This window comes from Mugil cephalus, chromosome 7 (assembly GCF_022458985.1).
Source record: "Mugil cephalus isolate CIBA_MC_2020 chromosome 7, CIBA_Mcephalus_1.1, whole genome shotgun sequence".
NCBI lineage: Eukaryota > Metazoa > Chordata > Actinopteri > Mugiliformes > Mugilidae > Mugil > Mugil cephalus.
The window spans coordinates 24,291,100-24,315,143 of record NC_061776.1 but is presented as its reverse complement, the minus strand read 5'-3'; the positions used below and the strand labels follow the sequence as shown (position 1 = coordinate 24,315,143).

The 24,044-nt window shown below is 40.1% G+C and overlaps 2 protein-coding genes across 4 annotated transcripts; both read left to right on the top strand.

Annotated features, from left to right (window-relative positions):
- The first annotated feature begins 543 nt into the window (after window positions 1-543).
- LOC125011285 (cAMP-dependent protein kinase inhibitor alpha-like) lies at window positions 544-7,446 on the top strand. Of its 2 annotated transcripts, none has more exons than XM_047590416.1 (3): window positions 544-869; window positions 1,280-1,525; window positions 4,189-7,446. In XM_047590416.1, exons 2-3 carry the CDS (start codon window positions 1,363-1,365, stop codon window positions 4,257-4,259), a joined length of 234 nt encoding a protein of 77 aa, XP_047446372.1. In that variant the 5' UTR covers window positions 544-869; window positions 1,280-1,362; the 3' UTR covers window positions 4,260-7,446. The 2 variants fall into 2 exon arrangements, with proteins under 2 accessions (XP_047446372.1, XP_047446371.1); XM_047590415.1 differs by having other exon boundaries at window positions 547-869; window positions 1,335-1,525.
- A 451-nt stretch (window positions 7,447-7,897) lies between these two features.
- On the top strand, window positions 7,898-22,631 carry lyn (LYN proto-oncogene, Src family tyrosine kinase). 2 transcript variants are annotated; one of them, XM_047590388.1, is made up of 13 exons: window positions 7,898-8,065; window positions 11,537-11,616; window positions 12,016-12,058; window positions 13,931-14,036; window positions 14,406-14,504; window positions 14,668-14,771; window positions 14,925-15,074; window positions 15,395-15,547; window positions 18,611-18,793; window positions 18,899-18,975; window positions 19,592-19,745; window positions 20,862-20,993; window positions 21,734-22,631. In XM_047590388.1, exons 2-13 carry the CDS (start codon window positions 11,542-11,544, stop codon window positions 21,934-21,936), a joined length of 1,479 nt encoding a protein of 492 aa, XP_047446344.1. In that variant the 5' UTR covers window positions 7,898-8,065; window positions 11,537-11,541; the 3' UTR covers window positions 21,937-22,631. The 2 variants fall into 2 exon arrangements, with proteins under 2 accessions (XP_047446344.1, XP_047446343.1); XM_047590387.1 differs by having other exon boundaries at window positions 11,537-11,676.
- The last annotated feature ends 1,413 nt before the right edge of the window (window positions 22,632-24,044 follow it).

Here is a 24,044-nt window from a genome sequence, read left to right as displayed (position 1 = left end):
AGGCCTATGTTCATTTCTATTTTTGCTTCATTTGTAACTTCTATGGAAAGGCAATGAAGTTGTCCTAACACTTACGAAGTAACAATGTGTGTTTATCTCCTCTTGTTTGTCAGCTATCTCATGATTAGGCCTGTAGCTGGTCATTGTTGTTATTATTCATATGCTAGTTCTCTAGGTTGTTTGGTTCTACAAAACAGTAAATAAGGAAAACACATTCAGCTCACTGAAGCGAAATGTCTTGTTTTGTTTAACCTGAGAAAAATATTTAGTTCGTAAGCAATGACTGTTGGGTATTGCTGCTATGTCTTTAAAGTGTGCTCGTACGGAGTTGGTGTATTTTTTGGTGTATTTTTTTGAATTGCTACCTGAAACAACAGCCTTATACTGTTCTTAACAACATGATAGACGGCCTAGATATCAGTCGCTCGGTGCCCATCTTTACGATGTGACAGTGAACGCCTCACAAGCCTCGGTGCTGCTCTGAGCTCTCTCCTCTCATCCTTTTGTGTCTCCCGTCCAATCAGGACTCAGATGAGGGTTGCCGGCTGCTCATTGGTCAGAAAGGAGGAAGATGCGACGGTCATGGACAAGAGATTGAGTTTACAGATGTGACTGATATTCCAAAATTTCATGCCCTGACAGGTCGCTTATTCTACTAGTGTAATCTAATAGGATTAATATCTACAAGGCCCGGCTGCTCTGGTGGATTTTTTATTTTATTTTATTTTCATTCTTTCTTTGGTTTTGTATTGTTTGCTCTCTGGGATCGTTTCGTGTGATGTCGGGCCCTCTCCCTGCTTTAGATGAAGTCACTCCCTACAAAATGTAGCTAGCTTCGGGTCGTTACGCCAGAAGAGTCGTCACTGAAGGTAAGGACGTGAACCCAATTTAACAATATATATATAAATAAATAAATAAACACGCTATTCGTATACTATGATATTCGAATTTGTCTCGTGGACCCGGTTTTATTCCCGGTCTCTGACTTCTTCTTCTGGGCCTAATAATGGTCGGGCTGCCCGGTTAATTTAGCTGGTAAAATAAAAGGAGAGCCGTCCAGGCTTCAGATATGAAACATTTAACTGTATGCAGGTTTAAATTAAAATTCAAATAATTGCAAAAAATAATCCTATTGCTGCCCTTTTGTGACGTTTCACATTGTGATACATATTACTGTAGAGTAACATGTATAGTAATAAATATGTAAAAGTCATGCGAGCACAGTGCCTCTCAAGTAACTTAACTCAACCTTAATGTGAGGCCTGTGTCCTCCATCCAGTAGCATAAACGGTGATCAGCCTCTGGAGCTACAGATCCAACTCATCTCCTCGTAGGTGCTGCTGTGTGAACGATGCTCGAGCGATGGCTGATGTTGAGGCCACATACGCAGACTTCATCGCCTCTGGCAGGACGGGACGCAGGAACGCCCTGCATGACATCCTGCAGAGCCCCACTGACCCCGAGGGACGGGAGATGTCCCTCACCCTGTCCCTGTCCCAGCTGCACATCAATGCAGGGGGAGGAGGTAGGCTATTGCACTGCACTGCTGCATATTGTAGAGAGCTTGCATCCAAAACTAGCTGAAACAAGTGCAAATGGAGTTCTGGAGTTTCTTGAAGGCACTCATCCACGTACCCTCTTCAGTGAGGAGAACCTGAACCTGGCTCAGTCTCTCGTTGAGCCGCCGGGTTTGGCCTTTCTGGAGGATTTCTTCCGATCTGTATCAAATCCAGTTAAAGTGCTTTGTTTATATAGCACCTTGTGTAGAAGAAAATGCAACATAAAGTGCTTCACAAATAAAAACATAAAACTTTACAAGAGACATATCAAGAACATATCAATTCGCCTCCTTCCCCACCTACCGACACACACACACACACCCCACACCCTTTGTACATGCACATACATACACTACGCAGGCACTAACACGCTCACACCCATAGTCACACTAAAAGTTATTGAGGCGTGGCAGGACACTGAGGCTAGAGGCAAGGAGGATGCTACCTCTGGAGGGGGGGGGCGTCCATGCAGAGCCCTGCACTTCTTCTTCTTGTGCATGTCCCTAGACCTTCAACTCCTTTGCAGCAAGCCAGTCCAATGTGTGATCATCCAGGTCAGTTAGGCCACGATCACCATTTGGTGGCCTGTGTCTCCGCATTCACAGTAGGCACTGTCCGCTAGACACCACCTCTGCCTTGCTGCACCAAAACGTCCCATGCCTGACTTCAACAGGTTGAGAGTTGTCCACTGCTTTTGAGGCAGGTGCTGGCCAGGGACATCTGTATGGTCACTGATATACTGTAGAAGCCTAGATGGTTCTACTGCCGCTCGTCCCTCCATCTTGTCTTAATCCAGGAGGCCTTGGTGGTTGAATGTAGCAGTTCCTGGGCTTGTTTGGCAAAAGGGTGCTGGTGCTTGATGCTCATGCGTTGCGGTGTCTCTGTCACGATCTTGTGGAGGAGGTGTGATACACTCATCTGAGCCTTCTGCGTGAGGGCCAGTGTGGCTGCACTGCCCTGCACTGTGGAACCTTGGTGTAGGCTGGTGGGAATTATCTTGTGTTGCCTGCATCAAAACGTAGGTGTTTGCTGTGATCTGCCGGTCTCCTTGATGTCCTCTCAGGCCCCTGCACTAGTCGAAAAGGTGCTCGTCCTTAAGAGTGTGGCAATATGTCTGTGAAGGTTCTCAGTGCTCCAAGTCACGGTGTATAAAAAAGAAAGTTGACTTGTAGAGTTTCTTGAGGAAGTTTCACTGCTCATCCAAGTAGCTTCTTGCGGGAGGACGAGAGGGCATCAGGGAAACTTGTAGATTACAGGAATCACCTGCGTTTCAACTGAAATTGCAGGCAATACAAGATAATTCCCACCATGTTGAAATCCTTCAGAAGAAAGCCAAAACCCATCTGCTCAGTGGGAGAGTGAGACAGGATCTCTTTACCATTGATGCTCTTAAATCAGAAACTGAACAGATGCTCAACAAACTGACATCACAGCTACATGAGGACATATTGGAAGTTTTTAAGTTTGTGGAAAATCTCACTGTACACCTTTTAGTTTGGATTTGCTAATGTAATACATTTCTCATTAAGTTTGGATTGGAGTGGTCATGAACGCTTACTTACTTACATTGGGGTTCTACTGATGATTCAAGAGTATTTTCAGATGTCACGTGGTTTATTGCATTTATTTTGAAATCCCCCGATGTGAGCCAAGCTGTGTGATTTAATATAGAAGGGCATGTTGCAGTTTCTGCGAAAGTATCCTTCAGTGGCCTATTTTGAGAGGTAAAAGAGGAAGTAGAGTATGACCAAAGAAGAGGTCATAACCTAGAACTTTAACATGGATGACCCCCGTGCAAAAGGACTATATTTGACCTGTAACGATTCTACAATGTATTTCTCTAACTAATAAGAGTGAGCATTGAAAAAAATAAATAAATAAAATAACTCAGTTGTCTGGAACTGTTGCCAGAAACCTCACATTAGACCACATGGTTTGTGGTTGTTCACTCTTGACGTTTGCTTGACAACAGCGAACACACAAAAACCTTTCCTGTATGGGCATTGATCACAAATGAGGACACTGGGACAGTCACTTATTTTGTTGTCTGACCATCGTGGGGTTTTGATATTTCACATCATTTATGAGGAAGCATTCATGACACCCACACAAAGGCAGTGCTGGACACACAGATAACACTAATTCATTGGTCAAAACAGCGGCTTTAGACAGCGAAGTCACTTTCCGCTCATGTCCCCATCTTCTCTGGTAATGCATGTACGGAGTGAGAAAGAAAGAACTAAGAAAGAACAAAGAAAACTTTATTTTACCAACACTCACAATGTTATTCTTTTGTATCTTTATAACTATTAAATCTTTGCCTGTAGGCTTCTGTCACAAGCTCCTATCTCAAAATTAAGCTCTTAAGCACATCATTTGTGTGTGTCTAGACTAAGTTCTCTGGAACCCCTAGAAGCATTAAAGGTTTACCTTCCAGCTTGCACTCTACTGCATTAAAATTTATTTCAAATGCACTGAAAGAAATGCTGCTGCATTAATTAAAACTTTGATACTCAGTGTGCAGGAATATGCTGCCAATCAGTGTGTAGTTCTTTTAGGGACTGTTACAAAGCTGATGGAGTTGTTTGACAAAGTGCAAGATATTTTACTGTCCCTCCTTCTTCTACAGATGGAGATGACACAGAGGACAGCCAGAGTTCCTCCTCGGCCCAGAGGGAGGCGGAGCAGAGGAATAGTTAACCTGCCACTCTCTCATGTCAGCAGACAGAGAGCTGCAGGGTGGATTCCAGCTGCCATCGCGACCAGTCTGTTTGCCCAAAGTGGGCTGGTAGTCGGAGGGTAGTGCCATCGATGCTGATTTGCCCCTAAGCGGGGCACTGAACCTCAAAATCCACTGGAGAGGTGCTGCTATGTGATCACCCAGAGCACTGCTGTGCACTAGAATAACAGATTGATTGCAGGGTGCTTTTCAGAGTTGCGGAAAGACACATTCGTATCTGTTATAAAATCAGATTTTATTTTCAGTCTTAGTTACTAAACACCTGGATGACTGAAATAAAAAGACAGGGCTCCAATGTGAGTTTTATAGTAGTTGAAGCAATTTGTAAGACCACTGAGACGTGTTGGTGTAATAGGTCACAGTGGGAGTAGCATGTTAGTAAAGGTAGTGATGCTGATAGAGATTGTATTGCCAGCTAATGGCTTGTGCTTCCTTTAAATGGACAACATTGCAGAGGGAAATGGACTCAGTTTTAGTGAAGCTGGAACAAACTGGGGCTGGATTACTTTTGTATATGCTGAGGAGTGTGTTCACTGATTCTGTTCTATACCTTAGAAAGCAGCAGGCCGTAGCAGAGCAGTAGTGGTGTACAATTCACAGGACATATTCCAGTGTCTCAGTGGATAAAAAAATAAGTGATGACGGTGTACTATATTTTAAAATGTTTATAATTTTTTTTAAACTTTTCTAACAATCTCATTGTAACCACAACATTATAGGTATAGTTTGACATTTTTAGTGAACACCTTTATTCACTTTGTTTGGCTGAGAGTTAGTTGAGAAGGAATGCTACTGCTAAGCTTTAGCCTAGTATAAAGACTGAGGAACCTAGCTATGTGTGTCCAAATGTAACAAAACTTGCCTATGATCACCTCAAAACATCTGTTGGCTTAAAAAACTTGTGTTCATGGGTTACAGAAGAAATGTTACCTGGTCAGTTCCCAGTGGCGTCTTTTCAATATGAATTTGCATCTACAAGCTAACAGGTTACCCACGGTTAGCTTCGTAAATTGGTAACCACAGTGCCTTCTAGACACCAACAGTTGCCTAGCAGCATGTGTTCTGACAACATATAATTCATGTTACCACTTGAACACCAAACATTTTGTGTGCATGACTTCCATGATGTCTATAAAAACAACAATTATTGGTTTTGCAGAGAGTTATTGCTGCCTTCAAATGGAACTCGTGAACTTGTATTTACAAGATGGTAGCTTGGCATGGCCAGATTTAATTCTTATCAGAATATCACAATATAACATGCCATTTGTGTGTGGTGCTTTTCAACTAATACAGAGTAAAAAAAAAACCTGCTTAAGCGTGCAATTGGATAGTGCTACCATGAATCAGAGCCCTTTTATTGTAAACTTAGATGACGTGGATGACTATGTTGCTGTTACTCTTCATTCCATCACCACATAAAATCTGCCCACATGATTTGATCGACCTAGCATATCTTTGCTGGACCATAATCTGTTCTCAATGGAATGACTCCAGAGCAACTTTCTGCCACAGAATATTTTGTGACCATAATTTGTGAGAAGACTGCTGCTAGGCTACTGTTGGCAACTAGAAGCCTTTGATGCTAACTGTTAGCAAACTAACAATCGGATAAAACAATGTAGGAAGCGTAAAAGCATACCAAAAATTTCTGGCCTCTGGGAATATAAGTAGTTCTCGACCAAACCTGCTGTTCACTTCTGTCATTTCTGAGAATGTTGGCACACATGTCGTAAGCTTTGATGTTGTCATTAATTTCCATTCATCAGTTTCTGAATATAACAAGTCAGTGCCATTCATATGGACTCATGAACACGGTAAATACAACCCAATTAAGTCAGTTCAAACAATAGCTTGGTTGGGGGCAATTTCCTGGCTACTAGATGTGACTGCAGAAAGAAATTCCTTCTGTAGTTCAAACAGTCAGCATGGAGCGGATTAATTAGTGACCTTTATATCTGCTGATAGATAGATAAGTTTGCTTTTGGACAGCGAGCCAGACGAGCCCCTCTGCTTTCGCGCAGTCTTAATGCTAAGCTAAAAAAGCTCAAATCTAGAGGACCTGGAGCACTCGTCTTCAGTTTTGTTGCCATAATTGCGACTATTAAAGTCGAGTTTGTAAACCTGATTGGTTCACACAGTTTACAAATAATTTTCTAAGCCGCAAATTCATGAAATTAAAGAAAAAACAAAAAATGTAACCTACAATGCTAACTCAACTTGCTGGCTCTGATGTAGTAAATTAGCCAGTACACTGATGCTTAGTTTATCAGTACAATGATGCAGATTTGTTCCCCATACATGGTAAAATATGACAGAAGAAATAAAACACAATGAGCAACACCTTCTGATCAGTCAACACAGAAACAATCTAGTAGTTGTGCAAAGACATGTTAAAAGACAGTAGCACAAACTTGGAGCACTCTCCTCTTGCTGGAATGCATGAGGTCAATAAAAGTGTGATTGTCATGACCTTTGTTATTTCTTAATCTGTCTGGAGGATTGCTCCAAGTTTACTGTCCATTTATAACGTTGTTGTTATTTCCCTTTTATGCCGTTGATCTCTCGAGATTCCAGGTACACCCCAGAGAGCGGTATCAAAATCCTCATCTAACTCTCACCAGTGAACCCAATAAGCGTGTAACCCAAAATGTCAAACTTTTCCTTAAATGTAGATATGCAATACTCAGTGGAGCTTCCAGTAACTGTAACATTTGTTTGTAAGTGTGAAAGTTTCTATATCTGTGACACTGAGGCTGAATTAAATTCCTGTTACTTTGTGAAATAGATAACACACACTAATCATCTGTACAGATCATCGTGCATGCACCTTTATACACGTGTATTCTTTCATGTTTCTATAGTTTTGCTAACTATAACCTTCCTGTAACGCTGCAGCTTCACTGTGACTCATTCATGCCAGTAACAAGGAGCGATCCGGTGTTCCAAGTTGTAAACTGCCATGTGACTGTTTAGTGATTCACTCCGGCTCCAAGAAGTATCTATAAACTCAGCTGTTCATTACTGGGCATGGAAAAGTATGGCAGGTGCATGGTTCTGCTAAATGTGTAGCTGTTTGTCTGAACGTCTATAACCACATTTTCTACTCTTGGTGTCAAACAAAAGTGAAATAAATGACGGATAAGAGTGAAGAGTCCTGTGTTTTTATATCTCTGCAGCTTGACCAACAGGAAGTAATGTGGGAGAACTTTTGGAATGCGGCTTTAAAACACCAAGTAAATGTCGTTCAAACTCAAATTGTTTAAAATTGTTTAAAACTTTAGTATGAGAGGGTGTATGCGACAAGCACACTGATTGTAATAAGTCGCTACAGTGGTGTGCAGATAATGTTCTTCTCCAAAGAAATTCTATAAAATATTTTGAAACTTTGCTCTTCAATGCATTGCTTCCGTATGTGAAGGGTTGAAAGACCATCTGTCTGACTCTCCCTGTGTGTGTGTGTGTGTGTGTGTGTGTGTGTGTGTGTGTGTGTGTGTGTGTGTGTGCACGAGTGTGTTGCTGATTATGCAAATAATCATTAGACAATTGTACCAGGAAGTTTTAGCAAGAAAAAAAAAATCCCCCGACCAGTTCCTCATTCTGTTCTAACAGTCCTTGTCGCCTGGCTGACCAACTTGTCAAATCAAACACCATCAGAGGGTGCACGCGCTTCAGCCTCTCTGATGAAAAACACAAAGCAGATATATGAAAGACTTCTTCACTGTGGATTAGCAGTTTCTTTTACCAGGGATACACGCTGAGAGAGGTGAGTACAAATTAATGAATCTCGACACAGGCAAACACGCATTCTGAGAGCTGAAAACCTTGCATTTTATTTGTGTTGAAAAAAGGTCTGTGATGTAGGGTCTCATTTAATGAGGCTACGGTTTGGTTTATAACATGGCTCTAGATTAATTGTGTAAAATAATATTAGTATTTGAAGTTACAGCTTCAGCCTCACGAAGTGTGGCTGGTTATTTTTAGTAGTTTTGGACTTCCTTTAGACTGTTGTAAACCATTTGTTTCACAGCTAATTTTAATACCCGTGAATGCCATCATATTTGACGTTTGTTTGCATTTGAGTGTTTATCTCCCCTCTTCTCTGCCTCCTTTCATTTCTTCACTTCTCCAGTCGACTCAATCCTCTGCTTAAGGAGGAAGTGTGCGTTTTTTGCCATACACTGGCAGTGTGTGCGCTCCTGATCCATTTAGACCCTCTGTTTCCGGCTGTTTGCTCGCCGTCAAGTTAAAAATATAACGGGCACTGAAGGCACTGAACCACAAAGCACAAAACAAGCCTGTGCAAACTTTTACTTTCGGTTGATGGTGCCTGACAACGACCTCTCACCCACTCTTGTCCTAACACCCTGCTCCAAGTTAGCCATGTCCAGTTCTGCAAACTTCCACCTGAATGTTCATAAGGGTCCCTTATAAGCCGCTGTTTGAGTATGGTATGAATGATGAATGATGTCCTGCAGTGTTCACTGTGGGAGCAGACCTGGATGAGTCTGCAGGTTTACCTGTCTCAGCAGACGGCTATGCTCCCATCGCAATGGAACCACTGACATCTTGTGTGGTGTCGCTATCACGTCAGAGATGTCAATCTACTCAACCAGTGAAATATCCTCCAGGTGGACTGGTGTCAAATTTCATTTGGACATTTTACATTTCTGAGTGAAACGTTTCAACAGCTACAGGACAGGCTGTCATGAACTGTGATGCATGTGCTCATGTTCCTCTCGGTGTGAGTTGGAATCATCGGTACATTTATCCAGATCTTTGACCATGAATAAATAATTTGAATAAGTAATGACATTCCTTATCTGTGCTTGATGCTAACTAGCTCTGATGGCAAGTTGAGCTAGTGACTTAAAAATTTGCCATTTAAAACACGTTAAGGTACTTACACTTTTCTAACATGAAGGAGATGGTAAATATTTCATCTGTGAGCATTTTATCATTGCCAATATGAGCATGCTGCCGTGCTAGCCTAGCCAGAGGCTTACTTCTCCTTCATTACATTTCAAAGAGACCAGTTTTTTAGTCCTCATCACTGCAACCTGAATGTCTTTAAAGACTTAAACCTCTATTGGCAAAATGTACAGTAAGTTTTGGAAACAAACGGAGAAAACAATTATTATAATTACATTCATATGTTGATTTATGGGCAGTTCATTTTAGCTGTTGTCCTGTGGCCTTACTTTATTATTCATTAAATACTGGCTATATTGTCCACTTTGTTACTTCAGTTTTAGATGTCAGAAATATTAAAAAAAAAAAGAAAAACTCAGGAATAGTTGAATGTGTTCCTTTTTTTCTCTTTCGTTCAGCTGTCTATAGTTTCCTGGAGAATGGCGGAAGTATTTTTCCTGCTTTAGACAGCGTGTATGATGAACTTGTGTTTCAGCTGTGTAATTATTATCTTTATGGATTGATAAATATTCTACATGCAAAGGCGGACATCACTGAAGCTCAAGTATTTGGCCATAAAGACCCCAGAATCATTCTTTTATCATGTAATTATGCAATTACTCTGGATGCCATTGCTTTGGATCCTTGTACTTGTAGTTTATGGAGTTTGGATGGGAGACTCCTCTTTGGGATGACTACTGTAGTTACAGTTTGGGTTTCTGACTTAGGTCTGGTACTTTCTTTTTTAATAAAGTTAAGGCTGGTTGGGATGACCCCAGACTATTCCTATTTTTTCATTGTTTTAGTAAGAGTAGCAGACAGAACACAACACTCACAACAAAACAGTAAACAGCGATGAAAATGAATAGTAACGCATCTGATAAGTGTTAGCATGGGTGTGGGCCACTGACTGGTACTTGTAATCACTTATTGTGGCATTGCCCAGAAGTACATACATTGAGATATTTGTGCACATTATTTGAAACAAACTTTCAGTTATGCCTGGAAGTGTCTTGAAATAACACTTAACAGTGACGGGCAATGATTATTGTTATCTGTTTTATTGTGTTATTCCGGTGTTATAATAAATACTGTTGTGTTGATTTCCCCAATCAAAGACAGGCGCCTGTGCAAGATGTGTGCACCGTTGAGAGGATCGGTATCACATTTGTTTATGACATACATAGAAGTAATATATATTCGCTGTTATAAAAGTCACGTGGCATGTTGGGAATAGTTGGGGAAATTACATGTTGTTCCTTCAATACAGCTTCCAACATTAGGATGTGGGACAGCAACAGCTATCTTCATCTTGTGTGACTACTCAAAGAGTTGAGCCTGTGGTCACAAAATGGACACATGTACATGGACGTTTCTAGAAAAACTTTCACATTTTTAGCAACTTGTTTTGAACCTGTTTTCAGACAGGAAGCTGTTTTTTTTTTTTTTTGGTTATTTTTAGAAATACTTTGTGGTTTTTAATACATGTGAATATCTGTATGTTCAAATGCGACATAACTGACACTTTGTGGGCCTCAGGATGATATCAGAAATAGAGCTCTGCTAAAGTGACAGACTGGACAGGTCACAAAACAGATAACTGCAGCAGTGACTTGTTCATTATAATACTGAATGGACAGAGAGAGCCAGTGCTTTCTTGTTGTTGAGTTCCCGTTACTGCAGCTGAATCAGTGTATGGAACTTCATTTTCTTTTAAAATTTACTGGTATAGTCATTCATTATTCAGTGTTCTCCTGATGGGACTCATGAACATGAACGTTACCCAACGTGAGAGAAGCCTTCAGTCGTTTAGATGTCTCTTATGACCTCTCCGACTATTGTGCAATGTTACTTTTGGAGTCAATAAAGATCTTTATCAGTAAGCCACTACTCTGGATTCCAGTAAATGTCCTCCATGACATCACAATCTGACAGACCGTGGTTATGGAACGTGATAGTCAAGAGCAACTCCTTTCCTGAAGTCCTCAAAGAGCCCCTTTTTCCACGTCATCATACACCTCCACAAATGTGCTTTAAATAGCAGACTGTGGCCAACACCTGATTTTTTTTAAAAAAACAAAATGGGGCTCTGAACAAGGCTTGAGTTTCCCTATTTCATTCTGAAATTCACTCTGCACCTCCCAGGGTTCTCCTTTTAAGGATTTCAGCAACTAACACGGAGAAATGTTCATGCCACTGGTTTGGTTTACTGTTATATTTACATGCAAGAACTGAAACATCACAGGTGTTCGGTACCAATGTTTTTCTTAGTGGAGTTTGTGTCAGCAGCTGTAAATGACGTCTTTATTCTCACTTCCTTCTGCAGGCAGAATGGGTTGTATGAAGTCCACGCTGGGTGAGGGTCTGAGCGGAGGTGTGGAAGGGGGGAAAATCGAGCAGCTGTCTGTACGTACCGACCAAATGCACTATGTCAGAGACCCCACCTTCAAATCAAAAAACGACATAGTAAGTAGTCCACTGGGCTGAGCAAAAGTGGAATTTCAGGGGCCTGGCGAATCAAAAATGTAATGACCATGAAAAAAAGACTTCAGATGAAACTGCTCATAATCATCCCTAGATTTGTTGGACAGACGTTCCAACTAAAGCAAACAGAAAATTGTTCAGTCTTGAAGAAAAGACAGACTTTTCTGTTGATATGGAAAAAAAGAGCTTCCTAAAAACAGAACCTCCCTGTTTTACAAGAAACTGAGCAGGCAGTGAAAGTCTAGAAGTGACATAGGTATTTAAATAACAGGAGTAATTGAGATAGATATCATTTCATATTGATCTTGTTTATCTTTGCAGGGGAACACCCTCCTACCTGGTCAGGTGTTCCAAAAGATGCAAGGTATTTATTGTTTTTTTTTCTTTACATTATTAGTAAAGACGGTTTTCATTAGAGTAGAAGCCTATGTGATAGTAATGAGTTCTTCCTGGTGTTAGTCACACCCAGAGGTGTCACTGGGAAAAAACAAAAACAAAAAACAAAAAAAAACAAGTATTTTGATTGCAATATGCACAAAAATATAAATGGATGGTCTTGTTATTTATGTTTTTTTTTCTCTCTGGAAAGTCACTATTATAAGTCGGTGCAACTCTCCTCCGCTGCACACTGGACGCCCCTGACCTCTGTGTTGCCCATTAATTCCTTTTCAGGCCCTCACATGGCCAATGCATTTCCTTTCCAGCCAGGTGATAGCTCAAAAGTTTGCCTTAGTGTTCACAACTAGCAACTGGATGAGCAACTGTCGGTTTGAACTGAAGAGGTTGTCTCAAATATTTGCCTGACAAAAGCAACATGTTAGCCTGCTTGCTGACGGGGGGTGTTCTGCATTTTTTGCTCTCTTCATGGAGGAGAAACTAAAAACAGGAACCAGAAAGCCTCCATTAGCACAGTCGTGTCACTTGCACGGACCTTGCTGCATGTTCATGCGCAGATGTCTGCTTATACTGTAGATGACTCAGCAGTCCAGGTCATCCAAACTGACAGTGACAGTGACTGAAGTGGCATCCCATAGATATATACACATAGAATCCGCATGCGCCCATTGGAGCAATGCATCAACGCGGCCGCCATCTTGGGCAGCGGGACGCCCTGTCCACTTACTGTATTAGTCAACAGAGGCCTAAAATCCTCATCACTGAACCAACTCACTGAATTTTCAACTGATTTTAAAGCCATTTGGTTTATTATAAATGTCAGACACAAATTTATATATATTCATAATATATACATATATTTACACCATTGAAAAGCTTCCAGGTGTTTGTCATAACAGAATGATATATAACAATAAAAATATAACAGTAATAATACAATAATAATATAATAATACATTTTAATAGATGTTATAATGCACTTATAATGCAATAATGCAATTATATATATATATGAAACTGATTTAGGAATAACATGCCCTACTTAGAAAATTACATACAGTGTCTAATTTCTAAATTTCCTTATATAACCTCGTAATAAGATATGGTAGTTTAATTTATGTTAGCTTTAGAGATACATCAACACGTTCATAACAGGTAAATAATATAAAACATCCTTCTTGCTTGGTTTTGGTGTTTCTTTCGTGGGAACGTCCATAATCGGCACAAAAGTCTGTCATTTTAGTCCGATTTTTAGGTCAGATGCACTGACAGTGGTCTGACCACACATTGCCATGTCTGACAAGCCTGAATGCAGCATCTATGTGTATACATCTATGAGTAGTGCAAAGTTCCAGTCATTTTAGATTCTTGTTGTGTGTCACTTATAACATAGTCAGGCAAAAAGATGCTTTGCTCTTAAATGACAGTAAGTGCAGGCACATTTAATTCAGAAGTTTAATATGAAATGCAATAAATCCTTTAAGATACATCTAGGCATGTGTAGGCAAGGGTTAGGTTAATGCTAACCTCAGCGTTGTCCTCATTATATTAACATGATATCAACAACTTCCAAACTGATACTCATGCTCATGCTTGCCTGTCCCCTTATCCTGAGTACCAGAGACAAATATCTTCACACAGCTCCTTAATGACTCCGACACGTCTACAGATACACTACAGTACTTAGCCATTAGTCCATCTACAGTCAGGGATTCTGGGTTTGTTCAACATTACCACACATTTCAGTGTAAAATAAATAATGTTCGTTCTTGACAATGTAGTTGATTTGTTTCCTCATCCAGCATTTTACATCTCAACATGTTTCTGTTTCTTCTCTTAGAGGAACAAGGGGCTGGTAAAATAGTGATCAGCCTTCACCCCTATGACGCTGTGCATCACGACGACTTAGGATTCAAGAAGGGAGAAAAGATGAAAATCTTAGAGGAGTGAGTGTGGGACCGATTGAAATTCAGGAAATGTTATTCATCAGTTATTGTGTGTTGAATCACTTAGGGCAACAGTCAACGATGAAAGCTTAAAACAATGCCAAAGAGCAGCACTGTTTGAACTCCAGACTATGAGACGCTGAAACTCAGAACACATTTTTATACATTACACCCTAACTAGGATCAATTTATTAGATCTTAGAAAGAATATTTCTCTCACTGTATGCATCAAAGTTTTGAGGTGAACCAAAAAATCAATATGTTGTGTTTTTTTAGCATTGAACATTGCTTTTTTATGCAGACAGAACTTTTTTTTCAATTTTAAAAAATGTTTTACCTAAATTTGTTTACCTTTATGTTGATATGCAGACGTGGTGAATGGTGGAGAGCAAAGTCTCTGACAACAAACAAAGAGGGATTCATACCATCCAACTACGTCGCCCAAGTTGACACCATGGAAACAGAAGAGTACACACATTTATATTAATTTACCTCTTTCTGTTAATGTAAACGACTTAGTTATATTCAAATGATTTCAGTTTTACCCTTTTATTAAAGAAAAATACACTATTCCCTTGCATATTCACCATTAAGCTACTGTATTGTATAATCAGCCCATTTCTTGTTGCAGGTGGTATTTCAAGGACATCACGAGGAAGGATGCTGAGAGGCAGCTGTTGGCACCAGCAAACAAACCGGGCTATTATCTGATCAGGGAAAGTGAAACATCAAAAGGTATGGATGGCATGGAAATCACAACAACTCAGAGACAAAGATGCATTCAGAGACACTGCCCGCTGTCGTCGGATGCAGTTCACACGGTGCTGGTTCTTCACGGGAAACCGTTTGTAATCCCGGTCCTGTCTGTTTTACCTTATTTTTGTACAGGGAGTTATTCATTATCCATCAGGGACATCGACCCCCAGGGGACAGAGTCAGTCAAACATTATAAGATCAGGATGCTGGATAATGGAGGCTACTACATCTCTCCTAAAATCTCTTTCAACGACATCGGCAGCATGATAAAACACTACCACAGTGAGTACGGCTTCGGAAATGGAGACAAAATCCTGTAGTCATGGTATACTGACACCTTCAAGGTGTAGCAGGCCCAACAGTCAATAAACATTATGTCCACATTGATTGTTTAGTCAGTACAAAAACAGAACATGACGTTTTTTGTAGCTATTTCATGTTGACTAAAGGCCAGATGACCAGACTTTTTCACAGTTTCGCTGCCGAGCAAAGCTAACTTCTCCTGTACTTAACAACAAGAGTGTTATAGCCATCTTCTTCAAGATTGTCTCTGCCACATTTTTCATCACCAAGTGAAAAATGTACACGTGTGTCCCGTCTAGACAAATCGGACGGCCTGTGTCGTAAACTGGAGCGTCCATGTGTTAAACCCAAAGCTCAGAAGCCGTGGGATAAAGATGCCTGGGAGATTTCCAAAGACTCCATTAAAATGGTGAAAAAGCTGGGAGCGGGACAGTTTGGAGAAGTCTGGATGGGTGAGTAAAAGGAAAAACAAGTCTCTTCATTTATTCAGTGGCATTCAATAGGAACAGCTCTTATGTCCAAGAGAAGATTGAGGGAGTTTTTGCAAAAGAGAGAGAGCATATATTTATCTCCTCCACCCCCTCATGCCTCATGGTTGATTCATGGTTCAGCACTGGTGACTGGTAGCGTAGCTCTCTGTCAACTTAGAATTATTCAATATAGGAACTGAGCTAAGGCAGAGGACACACAGATGCACTTGACTTCAATCCATTAAGCCAGAGGGTCAAATGGAAGTCATCAGTGGAAAGTTTAGTTTCGATCAGAAAGTCCGAAGTTCCATCTAAGAGGGCCACGTGCGTTTCACTGTACGACAGAAAGACCATTGTGCAATAAGTTTCTCAACAAGTGCAAAGCTAGAGGCCCGATAATAAATCACAAATTCACAAATTTCTGTCACTGCTACCAAGACGCAGAGAACAGCCATAGCGTGGTGCATGGACAAAAGTCTGTCATTCAGTAAGAAGCATGCTTGAGCTTTGAGAAGGTTTTGTGTGTTTCTGAGAGGCAGGCATGGTTGCCAGGTTTCCCAAAAGCTGTTCCAAAAAACAACTAAAATGCACACAAAACTAATATTTAGTTTTAATTTAAAGTTATAATTCCATGACGACAAGCTGCTTACAAATGACATTTTACATCTGATTTCACAGAAATATCTGAAATCAAAACATGACAACAAAGAGAGAAGCTTTCTCACGCTGCAGAGGGCAAAATATGTGAAAGGTTGATCGACATAATACATAACATTAGAGTATTACATTGAGCCAAAAAGGCATATATCCTGTCTGGTTTTTTTAAGGGGAACAGAAAAATCTTTGATGTGATGCTTTGATATGAGACTTGTCAACAGTTTCACCAACCCCGCCTCAGATCATGTATTTGCACCTTTAAATACCACACAAATGACACCTTGTCAGGGCGGTTGACCAGTCAGATGTATCATGTGTCGAGGCAAGAGAATCTGTAAACATTTTTGTTCATTTAATGTAAATTTGAAACAGCAGAAGTCAGCTCTACAGTGAAGTTCCATTTCCCCATGACTGCAAAAATTTACTTCCTGCTCCTTTAACCTGTGAGACGCTACTGTATGTTTGGATTGCTTTCTCTGAAAATATGCTCAAATGCATCCATCCTTGCCTCTGGGCCTGAAAATATGACGTGTTTATCAGTGTTCATCAGTGGAGGAAATGTTTTAGTTGGACCAGTGATTTGCATGCGCGCTTCGGCAGTTATGATGACACACACTTACATGTATGTGAGGACATGTAAGCAAATCATGATCAGCATAATTTTGTATTTATTATATATATATTTTTTAAGTACTGTGTCAGATTTCACCATGGCATATATAAAAAAAAAACATGTACTCTGTACTGGTCAGCCAAAACAATAAAACCATAGGAGAAGTGAATAACATTGACCATCTTGTGACAGTTCAGTGTTCTGCTGGGAAACTTTTGGACCTGGCATTCATTCATCTGAATGTTAGACATGTGGCAGCCACCTACACCAGACCAGACACTCCCACCCCATAGCAGTGACACTCCTTGATGGCAGCAGACATCCCCAGCAGGATGCAGCCTGACACAGAGACACACATAAAAAGAGGCCCCTCCCCTCAACCCATAGGACTCAAAGACCCCCACTAACAACATTATGTTACCCTCAGAAGGTCCGTGTCCATTTTTCTGATGAATCACAATTGTTTTGGAGGCACAAGGGAGACCTACAGAATATTAGGAAGGTCATGGCTGGCTGCTGTGGCTGATCAGTGTATATTTTTGTAAAAATAGAAGTATACAACTTCCACTGCAGTTCTTTTAAACGTAAGGGAAGTATGTTTCAACACACCTGAGAACTGGTTGGTGTTGTGTTTTTGAGTGGGTTGTACTGGGGAAGTTCCACATTCATTATAAACTTTTTACAAAGGAAAGAACTTCGCAATATAGGGAAATGCAGAAAGGAACTAGTTTCAAAACAGTGGCAATGTAATTCATTCCAGACACTGTTATCAGCAATATCAGCGTATCCATTGTAGCGGATGGGTGATTTGCATTCAGAAACAAATAATGTCAAAACAGAGTACGGCCACTACTCCAACTCAAACACAATAAAGCACTGTGATGTACATTTACAGGTAGTTTCCACAGAATGACAAGGGTGTGGTGTGGTTGTTGCCCCCGGTCTAGCTAGTCTAACTGTAGGCCCCGTGTTTAGAGATGAGTATTTTCCAGGTGGACGGGTCTAATAAAAAATTGTGGCTGACAACACATTTGATTTAACACTGCACTGCAGAACATTGATCTAATATGACGCCTACTGACTTACTGGTTAGAAAAATCGAAATTGGGCTGGCACTGCGCAACATCACTGTGCTGTGTCATGCCATTGTCACCATGGCATGAAATACTAATTGGAGCAACTTTAACTGAGGAGCAGCAGTGGCTGCGGCCTCACCATGGGTTAACCAATCTAGGGTGAGTTGTTCTCATGAGGCTTTTGTGAAAACTCCCTAAAAAACAATGCTGCAGTGACACAAATGTGCTGTCATGTTGCTATATCCTATATTTATGGGAAAACGTATTGTGTTTGTAAAAACTGTTTTTAGTTTGGGCATTTTAATATGGTCAGCAGTGCGAACAATTACTGTATATTTAAGCATCATTTAACAGTTTTAATTATTGGTATGATAATGTGGATAACTTATGTGTCCTTCACTTAATGTAACATTTCAGCTACATCTTGACAAACACCATTTTGTGTCATGCACGGCGTGTGATGTGTGGTATATTTCTCAGTGGTCACTGAACCCAGAACTGTTTTACTTCCTGTTGATGTGCATTTTTTTCTGCTTGTCACAAAGGTTTCCATGGCTATGGACGACCACTGGAACCGATTAATAAACCACGTACACAGGCCAATATAGTTTGTGGTTTAAGAGCATGAAGCCATGTCAAAGCTTTGGTAGAAACGTACCAATGTTGTCCATGTCTCCCCTTTACTTTCTACGCATTCAGCGTACTACAACAACTCGACCAAAGTAGCAGTGAAGACCCTGAAGCCAGGCACCATGACGGTCGAAGCCTTCTTGGAGGAAGCGAATGTCATGAAGACGTTGCATCACGACAGACTGGTGCGGCTCTACGCTGTTGTCACCAAGACACCACCCATCTACATCATCACTGAGTTCATGGCAAATGGTAGCTAAGCTCTCAACACATGACACATGAGACTTTTAATACAGTGGGGACACTCTGAAAGACCCTGACCCTAACCCCGATTTACACATTCTGTCCTGTCTTCAGGGAGCCTTTTAGACTTCTTAAAGAGCGAAGCAGGATGCAAACTGCAGCTACACAAGCTCATCGATTTCTCAGCGCAGGTCAGTTTCACAATTTGTTCCATCACGCCTCACCGCTCACTCACCACGCTTTGTGAAACAGTCACTTCTCCCTATGGACAGAGCAAGAGGAACAAATACCGAAAGCGCAAAAATCACAGACACGTTCAAAGCCAGGGACAAAAGTCTCGAAGAACACTGGAGTCAGCGGGTTCAGTGCAGCGATGTGTCAACGCAGTTATTTACTGGCTTACGTATTTATTAGTAATTCAGAAATTGAGACGTCAGCAGGATTAGAATAGATCAGAATAATAGTGAAGTCAAATTATGGACACAGTTTTCAGATTTAAGGTTTATTGTAATCATTGTCACTATTATGAAATGTATATTAAAAACATATCAAATTCACTTTAAAAAGCACAGACACAATGAACAGGTACAAACAGGTACAGAATCCCAAATATGATATTTTTCCTTTAGCATGTCTTTTTAATTGTTGTATATGCACTATAATTATTACCATTATGCTATGTTCCTCATATCAAGTCTTAACATACTATAGATTAGCATTTACAGAGTTTGTCCAACTGATGTATTGTTTGCTTTTCCTTTTACTGCTCACTGTACACTACACACTCCTTCTCTCTTTCTGTTGCAGATAGCGGAGGGTATGGCGTACATAGAGAAGAAGAATTATATTCACAGAGACCTGAGGGCCGCTAACGTCCTGGTATCCGAGAGCCTGCTCTGTAAAATAGCTGATTTCGGCCTGGCGAGAGTCATAAAGGACGACGAGTACTCGGCCAGAGAGGGTAAACGTTATAAGTGGATGAGATTATGAGTGTACCTATCTATTTTTGTCTTTTTTTCCCCCACCACTACAAACGAGCCATCCCCCTGGCACACCAAAATGAAATCCCCTTTTTGAGATTGTACAGAAAGATTGCTGTTGGGTGACAAGCCACATGCTAATTATCTGATATGACTTTTTCTGACTGAGATCATGCATACCACTATAATCAATAACTCTCATGGTTTTAAGATACTCAAGATATGAACTTCCTATCAGACTGACTAGGACAGCTGGTATTCTTTACCAGAGAAGAATTGCTCTGCATAGGAAGTGAAAACTCCCCATACCAACAGAGGCAGACCTATATTTGCCTAGTATATTAGAAACTGTCTACACAGCTCTCTCTGCAGGATGATCCTGTGAAATTAAGTAGAAAAATTAGAAGAACCTCGCGGGTGTGCACTTTTGACTTCGTCTTTTTGGTCACTTCCATTTCCCTTTGAAGCGCAAGGAGTGTGAAAGCACAAAAAAACGTCATCTCTGGTCAAAGAGAGCAGGAACCAGAACTTCAGAAGTCCTCTACATAGATGGGAGAGGCTATAATCTGAAGCATTTCAGCAGTCAGGCCTCTGTTATAAGAAGAAAAGAGTACTATTTGTCCTAAAATAAAAAATCTCTGGAGATAGCTGAAGATCTTCCAGGAAGAACTGGATAAACTGTCCAGGTGTGCAAAGCTAGTAAGGACTAACCAGAGAGGACTTGGAGCTGTAACGACTGCCAAAGGAGCCTCTCAAATTCACTGAATTACCGGTGTAAATTCGTTTTGTTAATTAATATTAGGGGGGAGACATTTTTTTCTGATTAAGATAAGAATACAAAACAAACAAACAGGCAAAGAAGTCTGTGTTAATTATTCCGGATGCTGTTTACTGTTATGTGCTGTAAGTCATGAAACCTGAGATATCACTGACCTGGAACCAGTCGACAGGCGGTTAATTTTAAATAAATGAAAGTACATAAATAGAATCTAAATCTTCAAAGCAACAGAGTTGACACATGAGAAGTGCGTGGGAGGATGGGTTATTTTTACAAGTTATGGACACATTTTACTAATAAAATATCAACGTGTCCTTAGGAGCCAAATTCCCTATCAAGTGGACTGCCCCTGAGGCCATCAACTACGGCACCTTCACCATCAAATCAGACATGTGGTCCTTCGGAGTCCTGCTCTATGAAATCATCACCTATGGAAAAAACCCCTACCCAGGTAAAGATCACACTATGAATTGTCACAGTATGTCATCATGACAAACAATACCGTGGATCACATTCATTTTACTCTGTACGACTGATCCCACTGAGTACATGATGGCATTGTGTATTAATATTCTCTTTAGTGTTGCTCTTTAATGAAAGCGCTGTACATTCAGTTCTGAAGCACTTCACTTAACGTGAGACTATTCATTGGATTCTTATTTATATGCTTACTCCAATGCTGTACATGTGCTCATTGTTTATCATGCAACACATTGTTTTGGATTAAACCATCTCGATGAAATATATTAAAATAATTATAGTAGTAATAAAAGATGCTCAAAGCAGCATCTACGTGAGTAGTATTTAATTCTGAGCATATTTACAGTAACACCTCTTTTTTTTTTCTTATCAAAATACCTTCAGACACAAGGTTGATCAAGGTTGCTTATCTAAAGGGATCACTACTGCAAACTTTTATAGTTTGATTTACATGTTTGATCAACATTTATATGAACAGACTTTTATTATTTTTTATGACCTAAATGAAATTACACCCTGAACTCTTATCACGTTGTAATGCATTGCATTTATATTTATTGCCCTCTACTGGTGGATTGTATTTCCTGCTTGAAAAAAAGTTCTTTTCATCCACTGCCAGTTTTACTGCTTTATTTTAACTTCTATCACACCAGTTATTTATTTTTATTCATGCATGTATTTTGCTCTTCCGTGTGTCTGGGTTGTCTCTAGGTATGACTAAAGGAGAGGTGATGTCCTCGGTGCAGCGCGGCTACAGGATGCCCCAGCCTGACACCTGTCCCGTCGAGCTGTATGATATCATGATGTCCTGCTGGAAACACAGACCAGAGGAAAGGCCCACCTTTGACTACTTGCAGAGTGTCCTGGATGACTTCTATACTGCCACAGAGGGACAGTATCAGCAACAACCTTAGGAGGACAAAGCCAGAAAGACATTTCACATTCTCATCCTTTATATGTTATACTTTAGATATGTTATTCAATTTTTTTTCATCTTTGTACTTTTTGTATATATGACATATACTACAGTATGTATGCATACATTTTTCTTTTAAGACAATATAGCATGAAGAATTTAAGAATTCTGTAAGAATACAGGGTGATTATAGTTTGGCGTCTGAGTCTTGATTTTAATATCTGAGTGAGAAGAGCTGTACATTTCAATATTTTTGTGTGAGTGAATGGACATACGCAGACATTCAAAGAGTTTACAAAGGTAGCAGAGGATATACTGTCATGTCAGAGGAAATATTTAGCAATGATATGTTCGCTTCAAAATCATAATCAAGTTCTTTGTATTTTAATGGTCGTGTTGTTCTCCTATGGCAAATGTAAGCCCTTTTCAAGAAGAAATGTTAAGTTTCTGTCCTCATATAAGCATAAGATCACAGTAATGTATTTTATATTTCACAACTTGTGTCTCATGTCTCCTTTTTTTTAATCCAGATAAAGGTGGATCACCTGTAAATTCCACTTCATATTGAAGTGCTGCTCTTGCTTGCTTTATTGTTTCATGTGTTAAATATTGTATGGAAGCTGTATGGATTTTAGTTTTCATCCTAACATAATTTCAAATAATGGTCCTTTGAAATAAAATCCACAATCTGGAGCAAGTTGAACTGTGTTTGTTCTCAGTGTGTACCAAAAGAGAACAGTATGGGCTCTTGTGATGATCAAAAGCATGCATTGTCTGTATTAAATGATGATTTATGTCTGGTATTTGAATTTGTAAAGTTTACATGAACTAAGGTTCTTTGAGGTAGTTTTTACTGTATTGCGCTTAAGAATCAATTCAGTTAATCAAGGTCTATGTTTATCTTATCAGTTTTAAACATAGAACCAAAATAATATTTGCTTGGCAAAGGTAAGCAGCTCTTTTCTTGTTTAATTTTTTTTTTATAATAATTATAAGGCAGAAGTATTTAAATGCATTTATGTGGTTATTTAGAAGTACCTTGAGACACCTGCTGTATAATATAGGAATATACACTACAAAAGTTTTAGAACACTACACTTTTTCCAGTTTTTCTACTGAAAATTATTCAGTTTATCGTGTCACTGCACTCTGAAATGAAAGCATAGAACAAATAAGCAATTTGAGTTGAAAAAGAAATCATGGAATCAATTTATAGACCAAAATGTATTCTACAGTTTTGACTCATCAAAGTAGCCACCTTTGGCAGATATAACAGCTGAACACACTCGTGGCATTCTTTCTACAATAGAAATCAAATATTTTTCGGAAAGTTCTTCTCAAGTCTGTTGCAGAAGTTTCCATAAATGTGTGGCACTTGTAGGTTGTTTGGCTTTCACTCTTCTGTCCAGTTCATCCCCAAACCAGCTTGATGGGGTTTAAGTCTTTAGACTGTGCTGGCCACTACATGTTTTCAAGCTTACCATCTTGTTCTTTTTTTCCTGAGGTTAGTTTTGGCATAGCTTGGACTTGTGTTTTGGGTCATTATCTTGCTGTAGGATGAACCTCTGACCAACTAGGCGCAGACCTGAGGGTATTGCATGGCGCTACAGAATGCAGTGGTAGCCGTTTTGGTTCAGGGTGACACTCACTCTGTACAAGTCAATGACCCTGGACTTAGCAAAATAGCCCCAGACCATCACACTTCCTCCTCCATGTTTGACAGTTGATGTTACACACTGTGGAACCATCCTCTCGCCTACTCGACGGCGTACAAAGGTGATGAACCGAAGATTTGAAATTTTGACTAATTTTTGATTGGCGGTGTTTCATGGCCCAGGAGAGCCTCTTTGTCTCTTTGTGACATCTTAGCAATGGCTTTCTTGTACAACTCGTCCTGTCAAACCTGCAGCTCTAAGTCTTCACTTCACAGTTGACACTGAGACTTGCTTACTACGACTACTATTAAGCTGTGCTTGAAGCTGTTGTCCTGTGAGCCGCCTATTACGCAAGCTGTTAACTCTCAGAAACTTGTCCTCTGATTCAGTTGTGGCTTTGGATCTGTCAGACTGCTTCCTGTCAGTTTCTCCTCGTTTCTGAGTGCCTTTT

Bases quoted from the DNA above. Each gene is read 5' to 3' on its own strand.
- LOC125011285 (XM_047590416.1), top strand. From the start codon at position 1,363: ATGGCTGATGTTGAGGCCACATACGCAGACTTCATCGCCTCTGGCAGG. The intron at 1,526-4,188 runs GTAGGCTATTGC...CTTCTTCTACAG, and splicing joins CATCAATGCAGGGGGAGGAG to ATGGAGATGACACAGAGGAC.
- lyn (XM_047590387.1), top strand. From the start codon at position 11,542: ATGGGTTGTATGAAGTCCACGCTGGGTGAGGGTCTGAGCGGAGGTGTG. The intron at 15,075-15,394 runs GTGAGTACGGCT...TGTCCCGTCTAG, and splicing joins CATGATAAAACACTACCACA to ACAAATCGGACGGCCTGTGT. The intron at 18,794-18,898 runs GTAGCTAAGCTC...TCCTGTCTTCAG, and splicing joins CACTGAGTTCATGGCAAATG to GGAGCCTTTTAGACTTCTTA.